A 12902-nucleotide genomic window follows, 5' to 3' on the forward strand; every position below is an offset into this window, starting at 1 on the left:
GTTTGTTTTCTGTTGTTAATAATTTAGTGATTGTTTCAGATCTTACAATGCATAGAAGCATATACATGCACTACAGTTTCAAGTTAATCTAACGTCAAATCATCTGACAAATACCTTTTTTTTATGAATCAATTTATTGATGAGTAGTGATCGAAAGGTGATCTCATGGTCTTCAATTAGCTTTTAATATGTCTGAATCACATTCCCTAACCAAAAGATATTCAATTTATGACGCAAACAAATATTTAGAATTTTTGCTTCATAAAAAAATAGTTGCACATCAGAAATGTTGATATATTTGCTGACTAACTGATGACTTGGCTCAAATATTTCGAACACACTTAAACATACACAACAGAACAGAAATCTAGGGGCAAAAAAATAACGTTTGATTGTAATTTGTTTCATGAAACATCCAGCCAGTCGTCCATCGATGCTCACAGACACTCTGACAAACTGATCAGCACCTCAGTGGTTGTTAGTGTCTGTAAGAATTTGGTGTTTTATTAAACTGCTGCTTGTCAAATCAAAGCCTCTGACACAAAGCTGGAGGCTACAACATCAGATATATAGCATCTATAATCCATGAAACAGCAGTGAAGAAGATGTGAAGATTCAACAGGGAAACACAGATTCATGTTTCACTCCAACAGGCCTCAAGTTTCTGTCAGATCATAAAAAAAAGCTTCTCTCTCTCTCTCTCTCTCTCTCTCTCTATCTATCTCTCTCTCTCTCTCTCTCTCTCTGCAAGCATGTTTTATTTTTATTTTTTGTGAAATATGTCAGAAGACATGATAGTGATGTTCATACTGTCCTCCCCCATTTCTCTGGCCTTTCTTTATTCTCCTCTGTCACTTGTCTTCCCTTAACTCCGTCCCCTCCACCCTCACTCTAAACCCCTCATTCTACGCTTTTATTCCTCGACGGCCTCCTCCTCCTCCTCCTCCTCTCTTTGCACTCCATCCTGTCTTAATTCCGCCGCTTCATCTTCACATCTTTTCTATAATGTGCGGAGCATTGGACAGAGGCAGAGCTACAGAGTGTGGGTAGTGTTGGTGCAGCAGAGTGCTTCCAAATGTGTCCATCTGCCAAGGAAGAGGAGGAGAAGGAGGGGGAGGAAGAGGAGGAGGAGGTAGAGGAAGAGGCCAGAGAGCATGTGTCTTAATCGGGATTGACAGTTACATCGCTCCAAGATAAACGCCCGTCACACTTTAATCCTCCGCCGCTCACATGCTCGCACACGGACACACACAGATGCATGATGGGGGCATTTCTGAATGAACTCCGTCAGGTGAAGGTTGACTCACACACACACACACACACACACACACACACACACACACACACACACACACACACACACACAAACACACACGTAGAGTTAAAGTTAGAATGAGCAGTCTTGCAGCAGGTATATGAAGCGTACATACTGTACACACACACACACACACACACACACCAACTCGCACACATTTGCAAAGTGTCTGCAGGCAACCATAGCAACGGTTGCTGTAGCTACAGTGGGAAGCCGGAGTGTTTCTGATGGCACGTTTCCCAGAGGAACCCGTCATACAGCATCCCGCGTGGGGGATGGTGGGATATGACGTAAACTGTATGTACAGTAAATGAAGACGTGCTGAGCTCTGAGGAGACACAACTGAAGGATGAGCTCACACTCATTTAGAAAAACAAACATGCGAACAAACAGTTTTGTCGTCATGCAGATGGTTTTAAGTTTAATTTGTCCTGGAGATTTCTGCCTCTAATGGAGGTGAGTGATATTCAATTTGTGGTTGTGAAAGAACTGAAAAACTACAACAACAACATTTCTAAGATTAAGATTCTCTGTGAGACATTTAATAAAAAATTCTATTAAAATCATTACGAAGGAACTGTCCCTTTTAATCCACTAATTTTTCTTCAATGTCCAAACCTGGTGCCTACATTACCCACAATGCAACTCTAACACCAAAAGTTGGGTTGGAGAGTTAGGTGTTATATATTCTATTATCACTTGAGGACATTTGTCAGACTTTACACAGCTCCCTCCGGAGAAAACTTTTATGCAGTAATACTAGTTCTACATAACAGACTGTGACGTGTAAATCAGTGCAATTTCCCTTTAAGTAACCAGGTTATTCAGAGAAACCAGGTTACACAGGAAATGAGAGAACGCTTGTTCATGCACTGTAGTAACCTGGTTACTGAAAATCTGCGTATTCTTACAGCGAGATTTAATCAGATTTCTCTCCTGCCTGCAGGTTTATTTTAAGACATCTAGGTTTTGAGATACCTCTAAGAATCTGCAGAAACAAATATTAAACTATCTGCATGACTGGATGCTGTGAGAGGGAAGGGACAAATCTGTTTTGACCCTTTTAAGGACATTTCATAATTGAGCTCCATCTTGTCAAACATGCAGAGGTCTGGAGGAAATATTCTCTGTGATGTGATATTTTATTTCACTCTTTGGACAGTCTCTGCAGAAGTGATGGTGATGACATTTTAAATGTAACAGCGGAGAGCTGGCCCTGAGCAGGTTACTGCTGTGCAGCAACTCAACAGCTCAATATTGACAGTAAAGTAATTGTGAGTCCAGTGGTGGAAGAAGTATTCAGATCCCTTACTTCAGTAAAAGTACTAATATCACATTGTGAAATTACTCCACTACAAGTAAAGTTCTGCAGTAAGTATAGTAAAAGTACAAAAGTATCAGCATCAAAATGTACTTAAAGTATCAAAAGTAAAAGTACGCAGAATAAACCCACTCAGATTGTTTTATACATTCTAAATATATTATTAAATTATTATTTTTATTGATGCATTTATTTAAGCAGCTTTTTACCACTGTCAATGTAGTGCTCATTTGAATTATTATACTAATATACTTTATGTGGTTTAATATATAAACTACATTTGATGAATGTTTTCATGTTAAATCTCGACCTGAAAAGTAACTCAATCTGTCAGCTGAATGAAACTGGAGTGTAATGAAGTAGAAGTAAAAAGTTACACATGTGGAAATACTCAAGTAAAATATAAGTACCTCAAAATTATACTTAAGTACAGTACTTGAGTAAATGTACTCAGTTACATTCCACCACTGTGTGAGTCTGACCAGCAGGTTAGTCAGCCTGGTGAACATAAAAGCCCAGTGGACAGTGTGTGTCTCTCACCTGGGCTGGCGCTGTGCAGGCTGCGCCCGCCGGGCCTCCTCCCCCAGCCGGCTGAGGGAGGGTGACCGGCTCCTCGCCCCCCTCCCCATGGTCCGGACCACCACGTTGCCATTTGGGCTGCCGCTGGGCATCTGCTGGAGCAGCTGGGGTGACAGGCTGCGGTGTAACGCTGAGGAGCCAGGCTGCGAGTGACCCTGCTGGGGGGCCCTGTGTGGGTGGGGCTGGGCGTGTTGCTGCAGATGGGGGGCCCAGTTGCCAGGAGAACCGTGCTGTTGCTGGTACTGACTGACTGTTAGGTTGTTGTCACTGTTGGAGCGCAGGAGGACCCGCGGTGCTGACAGCGAGGAAGGGGACTGGTCGTTTCCGCTGCCGTTGCCAGACGACGGACCCCGGCGGCGTTTGGAGTAGGCTGGAGCCTCGCGGAAAGGCACTGCAGAGGAACGAGGGAGAGGGGAATAAGTTGTTATTCACCTTTCAGAGACTTGGCATTTCTTTCTTTAAATGCTGATGGATGGGACAGACTGAGAGGGACTGAAGGTCGAGCTGAAGCAGTGAAGGAATCTAATAGTGGAAGTTTAAGTGCTGAAAGGAGGTGAAGAAAAAGTTGAAGTGATGAGTCCAAAAACAAGAGAAAAGAACTTGCAGATAGTAAAAAAAAAAAGATTGAAAAAATAATTTGGTACAAGTGGAAGCTCATCATCAAAGACAGGCAAAACTACAAATGCACCTTCTGTTCGCTCAACAAGAAAACTATTCGTGATTTCAGTGCATCCTTGACTTGTTTTAACATATCTTTATGTACACAGCAGATAGCATCGAGTAAAAACACAATTCAAAAAGTCTGTTCAATAACTCATCCTTGACCTTCAGTCATCAGAAACGTACTGCTCATACTGAGAATATTGCTGATCAGGAACAAACATTAGTGTCTCATAAAGTATCTCATCTTCATACAGTTATTTAAATTCTCCATAATTAGACTCAGCCTGGTGCCAGCACTAAAGTAGTCTCTGTCAGCAGGGACTTCACATGAGAACATTTCCTGTAGGCCCCTGCAGACAGCAGCACACTGAGCTGCAGTCTAAGGGATGATAAAGGGCCAGTAACACTGACCTTTAAACCACCATTACAGAAAATGTCACACTGACCTTGGATCAGAGTTGTAGAATGATTTGTTAGTTTTTCTCTTAACAGCGACACCATTTGTCAGCGTGACTGGCCCCGGTGTAAAGGTAAAGGTAACTTTAGTGCAGCTTCGTTCACAGGATTTAAAACCTGTAATTCTGCTCCTTACAGCAACAGCAGCAGCGTCAGTGTGATCACAGTACTGCTGGTACTGCCAAACCAATAATACATGATTATAACACCACAGGCTGCATACTGAAATATCTTTTCTTTTTTAAGAATCAAGATCTGTTTTTATGATCAACACCTGCTTCTCTTGTGCAGGTCACAGGGAGCTAAAGTCAGTTTGAACAAGTTAAGCACAAACAAATTTAAAATCTGTTAGTAAGATTACTTTGCAGCACTAGTTTACATGCAAATTGAATCGATACTTCTCTTATCACTTCCCCACACAACAAGTTTATACTGATCCATATCTGTGCTGCCAGCGTGTCTTTGTGCAAAACATTGAATCTGTAACAACAACCACTAAATGCACACTATGTCCATTCTGCATGTCCTCTCCATTTCTCTCAGGGAACCAGTTACTAATGTTACTTCTAATAAAAACATTAATTTGTATATTAAACTGTATTTGAAAAGTAACTACAATCTACAAATGACACTTTTATCCAAAACAACGTACATTTAAAAGTTAATACAACCCAAACAAAGATGAAGTCATGGATTAAGTTGAGTCCTATTAGGATGTAATTGCTTTTAAGTAGTGTGTGAGGATAGTGCAAATAGTTTTTTGTTTTTCAATCGTTCCATTGTTCTGTGTGTCGATTATGTGAGAAGGTGTTCAGTAAAGAGCTGGGTCTTCAGTCTCCTCTTAAAGATTGATAAGGACTCAGCAAATCGTATGGAGTTTGGAAGTTTGTTCCAACCACCGGGGCACTACAGAGGAGAAGAGTCTAGTTGTGCATTCTCAGCAGTGATGGACAAACATATATCCTAAAGCTCTTGTCTGCAGTGGTTTGAGTCCAGCAGAGCAGCAGAAACATGGAATATAACCGCATGACAGCAGTCTGAAAGGTGAAAGGTGAGAAATAATGGTAAGTCCAGCTTTGTAAGTGCAAAGCAGGACGTCAATGCAGCAGGAAATATAATTAAATCCATATATAGCTTATGATGCATCCATTCGGGGAGATCCAACTTTAAACTACAGTACAGGCCAAAAGTTTGGACACACACCTTCTCATTCAATGCCTTTTCTTTATTTTCATGACTATTTACATTGTAGATTCTCACTGAAGGCCTCAAAACTATGAATGAACACATATGGAATTATGTACTTAACAAAAAAGTGTGAAATAACTGAAAACATGTCTTGTATTTTAGATTCCTCAAATTAACCACCCTTTGCTTACTAGAATATAAGACATGTTTTCAGTTATTTCACACTTTTTTGTTAAGTACATAATTCCACATGTGTTCATTAATAGTTTTGATGAATCTACAATGTAAACAGTCATGAAAATAAAGGAAACGCATTGAATGAGAAGGTGTGTCCAAACTTTTGGCCTGTACTGTATATATCAGAACAAACACCAGCACCGTATTGGACAGCTCGCTTTGGCAGCGATAGGTTTAATCAGCATTATGTGACTTGAATGGGCTTGAATGTAACAGACGTTCATTTAGACATTAAAATCCTGCACTCCAGCTGTAAGGCTTCATCACTGTGCTGCAAATAAAGTGCATATCAGCATTCGTATACCTGGGAACAACATATACATGTAACTTGGTCACCTTTTTGTTTTGATGTGCTAATGTTGCTGCCAGTGACGTCAGACCTGCTGTTGTGTTGTTACCTTGGACAAGGACATCTTGTTTCCGGTTAGTTTTGTTTTTCTGTTTGTCTGCAGTGTTATTAAAAAAAAAAGGACCTTGGAGGAACCCATTACATTCTGGAGCGGCTCCAAAGCACGGTGCAGATATAAGAATTATATTTTACTTTCATTAACATTGAGAGGACGCGGCCTTGGTGGGAGTCTCTGAATGCCCTTCTAGTTTTACATGCTTTGCTATTTTTTTCTTTGTCAATCCACCAAGATCGAATCTCTCTCTGACTATAGTAGCTAGAGGACAGAACTGTATCTCTAGTACACACAGCAGCTCAGACACTCATGGATATTGGACGGGTATTGGTGATTGGCCGTGGCTACACGTTCCTTCATTAGCATGATTATCAGGTTTCCATGAGCCGAGCCGAGCTCCTCTGGCTCCCGCTGCCTGTCGGACTGAACCAGTGAAGGAGGCTGGTCTTGATTTCCCCGTGGATACTTTCCTCCATTACACCGCGAGATGACGAGCCTACAACTGCCACCGCCGGCTCTCCTCGCAATTACAACAGTGCAGTGAGAGCAGAGCAGAAGGAGCCTGCAGCCATTCCAACAAGCACCTCCTGATTATTGAGTTGATTAATACAATGGTAGCAAGCAGTGATGCTGAGCTGCTGCTTCCTGCTGGTCGCTTCCTGGCAGCCAGAACATCTGAAAGGGGATCCACTGAGTCATTATCACTTCCCCAGACTAATATCTCAGACCTTTCTCTCTCTCTCTCTGTCTGTAGACGTGTTGATGAAGAGAAGAGGCGCTAACATTTAATGAGCTAGCACATTCAGCAGCTAAAGCCTGCAAGCTTATAGCTTATAGCTGAAGCTAAACGATAACGCACCAACTTGCTCTTTCTGTCTCCGGGTCTCCTGCACACAAATTAATTATGAAGCAATATGGGGGGAGTCAAAACAACCCGGACATCTTATGTAACAGTTGGAAAAAGCAATCAGTGGAACGTATATAATTAAATGCTGTTGAAAGACAGGATACAGGTCAAAGGTCAGACAGTGTGGAAGCACTCAGCCGCTGCAGGAGGACAGTTCAGCTGCTGTTTGTCCCTCACAAGTCCAGCTTTTGCCAATATGACATTTGCTGATCATAAAGTAACATCAAGGTTAAAATATGTACATTTATAAACAACATTGTTGTTTTTAAGGTCAGCGCTCACAGAGCTGCAGCCAACTCCACTCTGCAGATCTCAATTTAAACTCAACAACCAGACAATATAACAGGCAATAATGACGTGCTATGGACATATCAGGTCAACAATTATTCATAATTATTATTTTGATTTCCCAGAGAGAGTCCTTACCAGCAGCAATGGTTAAATGATGAAAGACTTACAGGTTTACCAAGCAGGACAAAAACAATCTCTCAATAATCACTTATGACCCATTAGAAGTGAGTGGTAATATGTGTATCTGCTTGTGTTTTCTCTTTTCTTTCCATTTTGCTGTTTTCGGGACATTTCTAGGCGTCACCCGTTGGGCAGCAAGATATAAACAGAATGGACAAAGTACCAGAAAAACTCAGATATAGCGAGTGGAAACACTGACAAAGTTAGTCTAAAAATGAGAGTAAATATTTGGTTTGCTTTCACTTTTATCGAGCCAAGGAGGAGGAGGAGGGGCCGAGTCTGAATGTGTTTACAAAAAGTGGCAACAAGCGACAGTTCCTGCATCGTATGCCTTAAAAATGACCTGTGTTTTCATTTTCCCTGAAATACCTCACACATAATGACATTTTTTAGTCCTGGCAGGTGGAAAGGAGCCAAACTTCAACACACATAACTCTCTGCATGTTTCTGCAGCTAAAGTAAAATGGATATTTATCAAAAAGAGCTTGCTTTTTAACATTTTATCCCTTTATTAAATAGTAGCAGTCAGTGGTGGAAAGTAACTAAGTACATTTACTCAAGTACTGTACTTGATGAAGTTGTACTTTACTTTAGTATTCCCATCTTAAGTAACTTTGTACTTCTACTCTCTTCTACTACATTTTGAGGCAATTATTGTTGCTTTTTACTCCACTATATTTAGCTGACAGCTTTAGTTACTTTTCAGGTCCAGATTTAAAATAAAAAACATGATCAGTTTAAAGTGATTTGGCATTTGTTGAAATTAAACATCATTACAGTATATTAAAAAGATAAAATCTTTATCTTTTCAATCCTACAGGCCCCCACAAACCGCCCTGATGGGACCCGACGCCGACAGTAGGGTGGAAAAAAGCAGTGAAACACACCGCCATGACGACTGCCAACTACACAGCAGCCTGTACATTCTGTGCTTGCGCGAGATACAATAAGTTTTCCTAACAACGGGTGGCGCTGGTCTCGTGACCATAGATATATATATATATATATATATATATATATATATATACATATATATATATATATATGTATATATATATATAAACTTTTATATATAAACTATATATAAAAGCCTTTCTTATATATACCTATGCTTGTGACTGTAATCCAAAACATGAAAACAGGAAACGATGTAACCGAGAAACCATATAAGTAACCATGGAGATTAAATACAAAGCGCACACAGCATTGAGCTTGTTATTAGTTTTGAGAAGACATTTTGGAAAACAAAGCTTCGCTCCGGCTAAGCGGCTGTATTTCTGAAAACGATGCAAAAAACGAAACAAAATGTAGTCGTCTCTCCCGTGCCATGTGTTTATGTTTGCTCTTGTCACTTCGGCCCTCCCACACACCGCGCTGATTCGCTAGAGCACCGCCAATCAGATCCGCCCATAGCTAGCACACAGCCAATCAGAGGAGCCGACTGGTCTAAGTGTACCTCACGTCGTCCGACTGTCCCCGACGCCTGACAGTCGCCAGGAACACACCGGCCTTGACAAAATGAAAACGCTGCTTACATAAATGCATCAATAATAATATCTTTGAAATATATATAAAACAATCAAAGCATATTTTGATACTTTTGTACTTTTACTTCAGTAAGTTTTGAATGCAGGACTTTTACTTGTAGTGGAGTAATTTCACAGTGTGGTATTAGTACTTTTACTGCAGTAAGGGATCTGAACTCTTTTTCCACCACTGCTAGCAGTAAAGAAATGACAGGATGGAGCTGAGAGTCAAAGGATATATGCAACTAATGTCGCTGGTCACACACAAATAGGGTGCTGCAGCTCCTGGCTGACTCCTAAACCTCCAGGCCACTGGGACACTCCCTGCCCCCCTTTCCCAGCTAATTTTTGCTGGAGTTTACACAGAAAGGGGAAATAAGTAGGGCAACCCGTTCCTAATCCTGACCTGTCACATCTGGATGCTTGGTCAGGACAACTCAGTGTCATTTTTAAAAGGCACTGGGTAGCCCTATGTCAAACTATGGTCACAGTTTTAAGCATGTGGTCAATGTTGAGAATTTAAACAAAACTACCGGTTGGTTAACCCTCGTCTTATGTTGCGGGTCAAATTGACCCATTTCAAAGTCAAAAATATTTTTAAAAATAGTTAAAAGCATTCTCTCATAAAAAAAAACACAATAAAAATATAAAATACATTTTTTAAAAATCTATTTAATGTAAAAACCATTGTATTTATATGCAGGTCTTTCCAATAAAAAAGTTTTAATATGCATTTTTTATGGAAAAAGTGTGAATTACCCTAATTGAACCTGATCTTTGAGAGGTGAAGAACACCATTGCACTAAATGTTGATTGAGATGGTTGATGGAATTATCAATGAAATATAGACAATGTTGATTGGGATTTTTTTAGTTTCTGACACTTTTGTCTAATTAAACATGACTCGAGTTATTGCTGTTCCTGAATAAACGAGCATAACAGGAGGGTTAAGGAAAAGTAGTCAAAGTCAATATAAGAACTTTGGGACACAAGCAGCAGTCACCTGGTGAAAGTCTTGTGTTTGTCTGCGCAGACTTTATCGCTCTTTATACTACGTAACCTGCAGCTTTTGCTCCGAGCCTCTAACATTCCTGCAGCCGGAGCAGAAAGTGGGGTACCTGAGCATCGCGGCTGTGATAAAGCGCTGGTGTTTGACGGGATGGGAATGAGAATGGTGTGGAAATGGAGCAAAAAAACACTAAATTGGGATGAGAAGTTGAATGGAGGTCAAACTCTGCAGGGAGAGAACTTCATCAGGGTCAGGTTAACTTCAGCTGCAGCTCTCAGCTGAAAGCGGATAAAGAGTGAGAGAAGAGCTCCTTGTGTCACACGCTTGTCTGCACTATTTTATTTTTACAATTATTTCTCACCTCACACACACGTCCCATTCCAGTTGTTCACGACAGACAGAGTAAATGTAATCAGGAGAACTGCAGGCAGCCACTGAGTCATTTAAATCACTTAGATTTAAATTTAAATCACTAAGATTAAAATTAACATGTGTTAGCTTGTCTCCTGACTGTCAGCAGCTGATTGGAACAGAATCTTTACAGTGATGCTCAAATCAAATCAGTCAAACATTAGTAACGTGTTCCCGCCTTTAGTGACGAAAAGGCCGAGCAGGACGCAGACAGTGTGGGAGACAGCAGTTTACTTCCAGTCTACCATCAACTGTCAGCGTTTCTTTTGTTTAAAATTAAATCTTTTGTTTAAAATTAAACAAAAGAAAAATATAAGGACAATGTGTGATTGTTTCACCCTGATCTTTCCTGAACTGGTTTTAGTAGACTAAAGTTGATCAGATTAGCTTCAGTGGTGTCAATTCAGAACAAAAGTATGAATTATTTTCTCAAGGTCATATGACCTATGTCATATGTCATGTGTCAAGTGGAGCTGCAACATTTAGTAAACTTATTATTTAGTTGTCAACTATTCTGTTTAACAATTTACCGTTATAGTGATTTTTTTTTGTTGTCAGAATATGCTGTTTTCAGCCTCTCAAGCATGGATATTTCCTGATTTGTTTCCTGTCTTATTTCATATAAAAGTGAATATGTTTGGGGTTTTGACTGACAAAACAGGACATTAAAGACACCACCTTGGACTTTGAGGAACTGGGATGCACATTTTTCACTTTTTTTTTTTACATTTTATAGTGAAATAATGATTCATCAATTCATTAAGGAAATGATCTTAGCCCAACTTTTAAGGGATCAGAAATTGCTCACACTATATTCTGTTGTTGATTCCTCTCATGTCCATCAAGCTCAGTGACTAAAATTAGAAACTTAGTTGAGTTTCAGCCAAAATTACACATTAAGGAAGAAAATGTGATATTTTAAACTTCCATTAGATGGAGCTATTCAGTTTAAGAGAGTGAGATTGTTTACATTCACTGCTGTCAGAGTCAAGTGTCCATCAGCATAAATCAGCTGGATGTATCTGGGCTTTAAAGCGAGCTAGAACTAAATGTTTATGTTTGAAAAGAGATTTAAAGCTGCACTTAATGAAACCCAGTGTGTCCTTTCTTCTGGATGTGACAGCCACTGAGACAAACTGTTCTGAGCTCTCAGTCGTCCTGTGAAAGCTTCTTGTTCTTGTTCCTGCAGCCTGGAGGTCGTTTCCTCTTGTTTCACTTGAGCCGAGTCCAAAATCTCTCCCTCTATAAAACCTTTCACTTCACAATCGTAAATATATAAAATGTAATTCCACACCAGAGCTCCTGCAAGCAGCCAGTGAGTTCCTTACATTTTATAAAAAACCCACAATGCACTGCTTTGCCTGTGCCTGTGAGATGACAGATGGGTAAATTACAGTTATGTGAAACTCCACTGTCAGTGGTGACGCAAAGCGCTGATGATTCATAAGTTCCCGGGAACCTCAATTTACTGCTTGATACAGAGTATTTATAGTCTTTATAGTGCTTTTTTTAATCAATTATTTTAGACTTTTATTGTTTTACTGACATCAAACAGTTACCGGCTCTTCAATAAGCATCGTACTTAAGGAAAACAGTGACACAAACTGCACGCTCAGGAGAGAAAACCCTTCACTCACTATGGATCTTTTCAACATTTAAAAGCTGCGAGAGATTCCAGCGTGCACAGCTGAAGAGATCAGATGTGACAGGAGGCGCTCAGGAAGCCTCAAGCACAAGTTTGTAACTCTGCAGATACCACAGGTACCAAAACAGCTGCAACACATGTCTACAAATCAATGATTTTACATCATCTTTGCAGAGCCTCACAAACCACTGGACATCCTTTCTTCCAGGAATAAAACTATAACCCTTTCACTAATAAAAATGTCACATTCCAGATTTGACATTCTGCCACTGGAGGCTTCACTGACACCATCAATCTCCCTGTCAAACCTGCAACCTTTGCACACAAATAACACGAAAAGCATTCTCCTGTTTAGTGCATCCAATGCAATCCAACCACAGAAGCTTTATTAATCAATTTAATCCTACTAATTAGTGCTTCTTTATGACAGTATGATTTATAAGGCAGATCTCGGTGTCTATATCCGTCCCTGCAGGATGCGGGTCTTGGCTCGGGTCCCGCCTATAGGCTCCACAGCTCGCGACTCTCCGGCTTCATTGAGAAAATAGCAGCGGGGTGAATCAAAGCCTCCGACACGGTTTCACACACGGGCAGATGGAGGGGCTGCTCGGGTCGTGTTTGGGTGGGGGTGTGGATGTTTTCTCGACCCTAGAGTCACATTTTTCCATCGTTTCCCTCTATGACCTAAAAAAAACCTCGTCCAATTCCGGCGCTGCCTCCGTTTTTTCTTTTCCAAGAAAAGAAAAAAGAAAGGAAAGGACGCAACTCGC

General features: G+C 40.5%; 1 protein-coding gene across 1 annotated transcript in view; it reads right to left on the bottom strand.

Moving 5' to 3' along the window:
* Positions 1-12902, bottom strand: part of LOC131983354 (SH3 and multiple ankyrin repeat domains protein 2-like) — a 270915-nt gene that overhangs the window by 104773 nt on the left and 153240 nt on the right. Inside the window, exon 12 of the mRNA XM_059348080.1 lies at positions 3177-3606. Coding sequence (XP_059204063.1) covers positions 3177-3606 — 430 coding nt within the window. The remainder of the gene's footprint in view (positions 1-3176; positions 3607-12902) is intronic.

The sequence above is a fragment of the Centropristis striata genome, chromosome 2 (assembly GCF_030273125.1).
Source record: "Centropristis striata isolate RG_2023a ecotype Rhode Island chromosome 2, C.striata_1.0, whole genome shotgun sequence".
In the NCBI taxonomy this organism is placed as follows: domain Eukaryota; kingdom Metazoa; phylum Chordata; class Actinopteri; order Perciformes; family Serranidae; genus Centropristis; species Centropristis striata.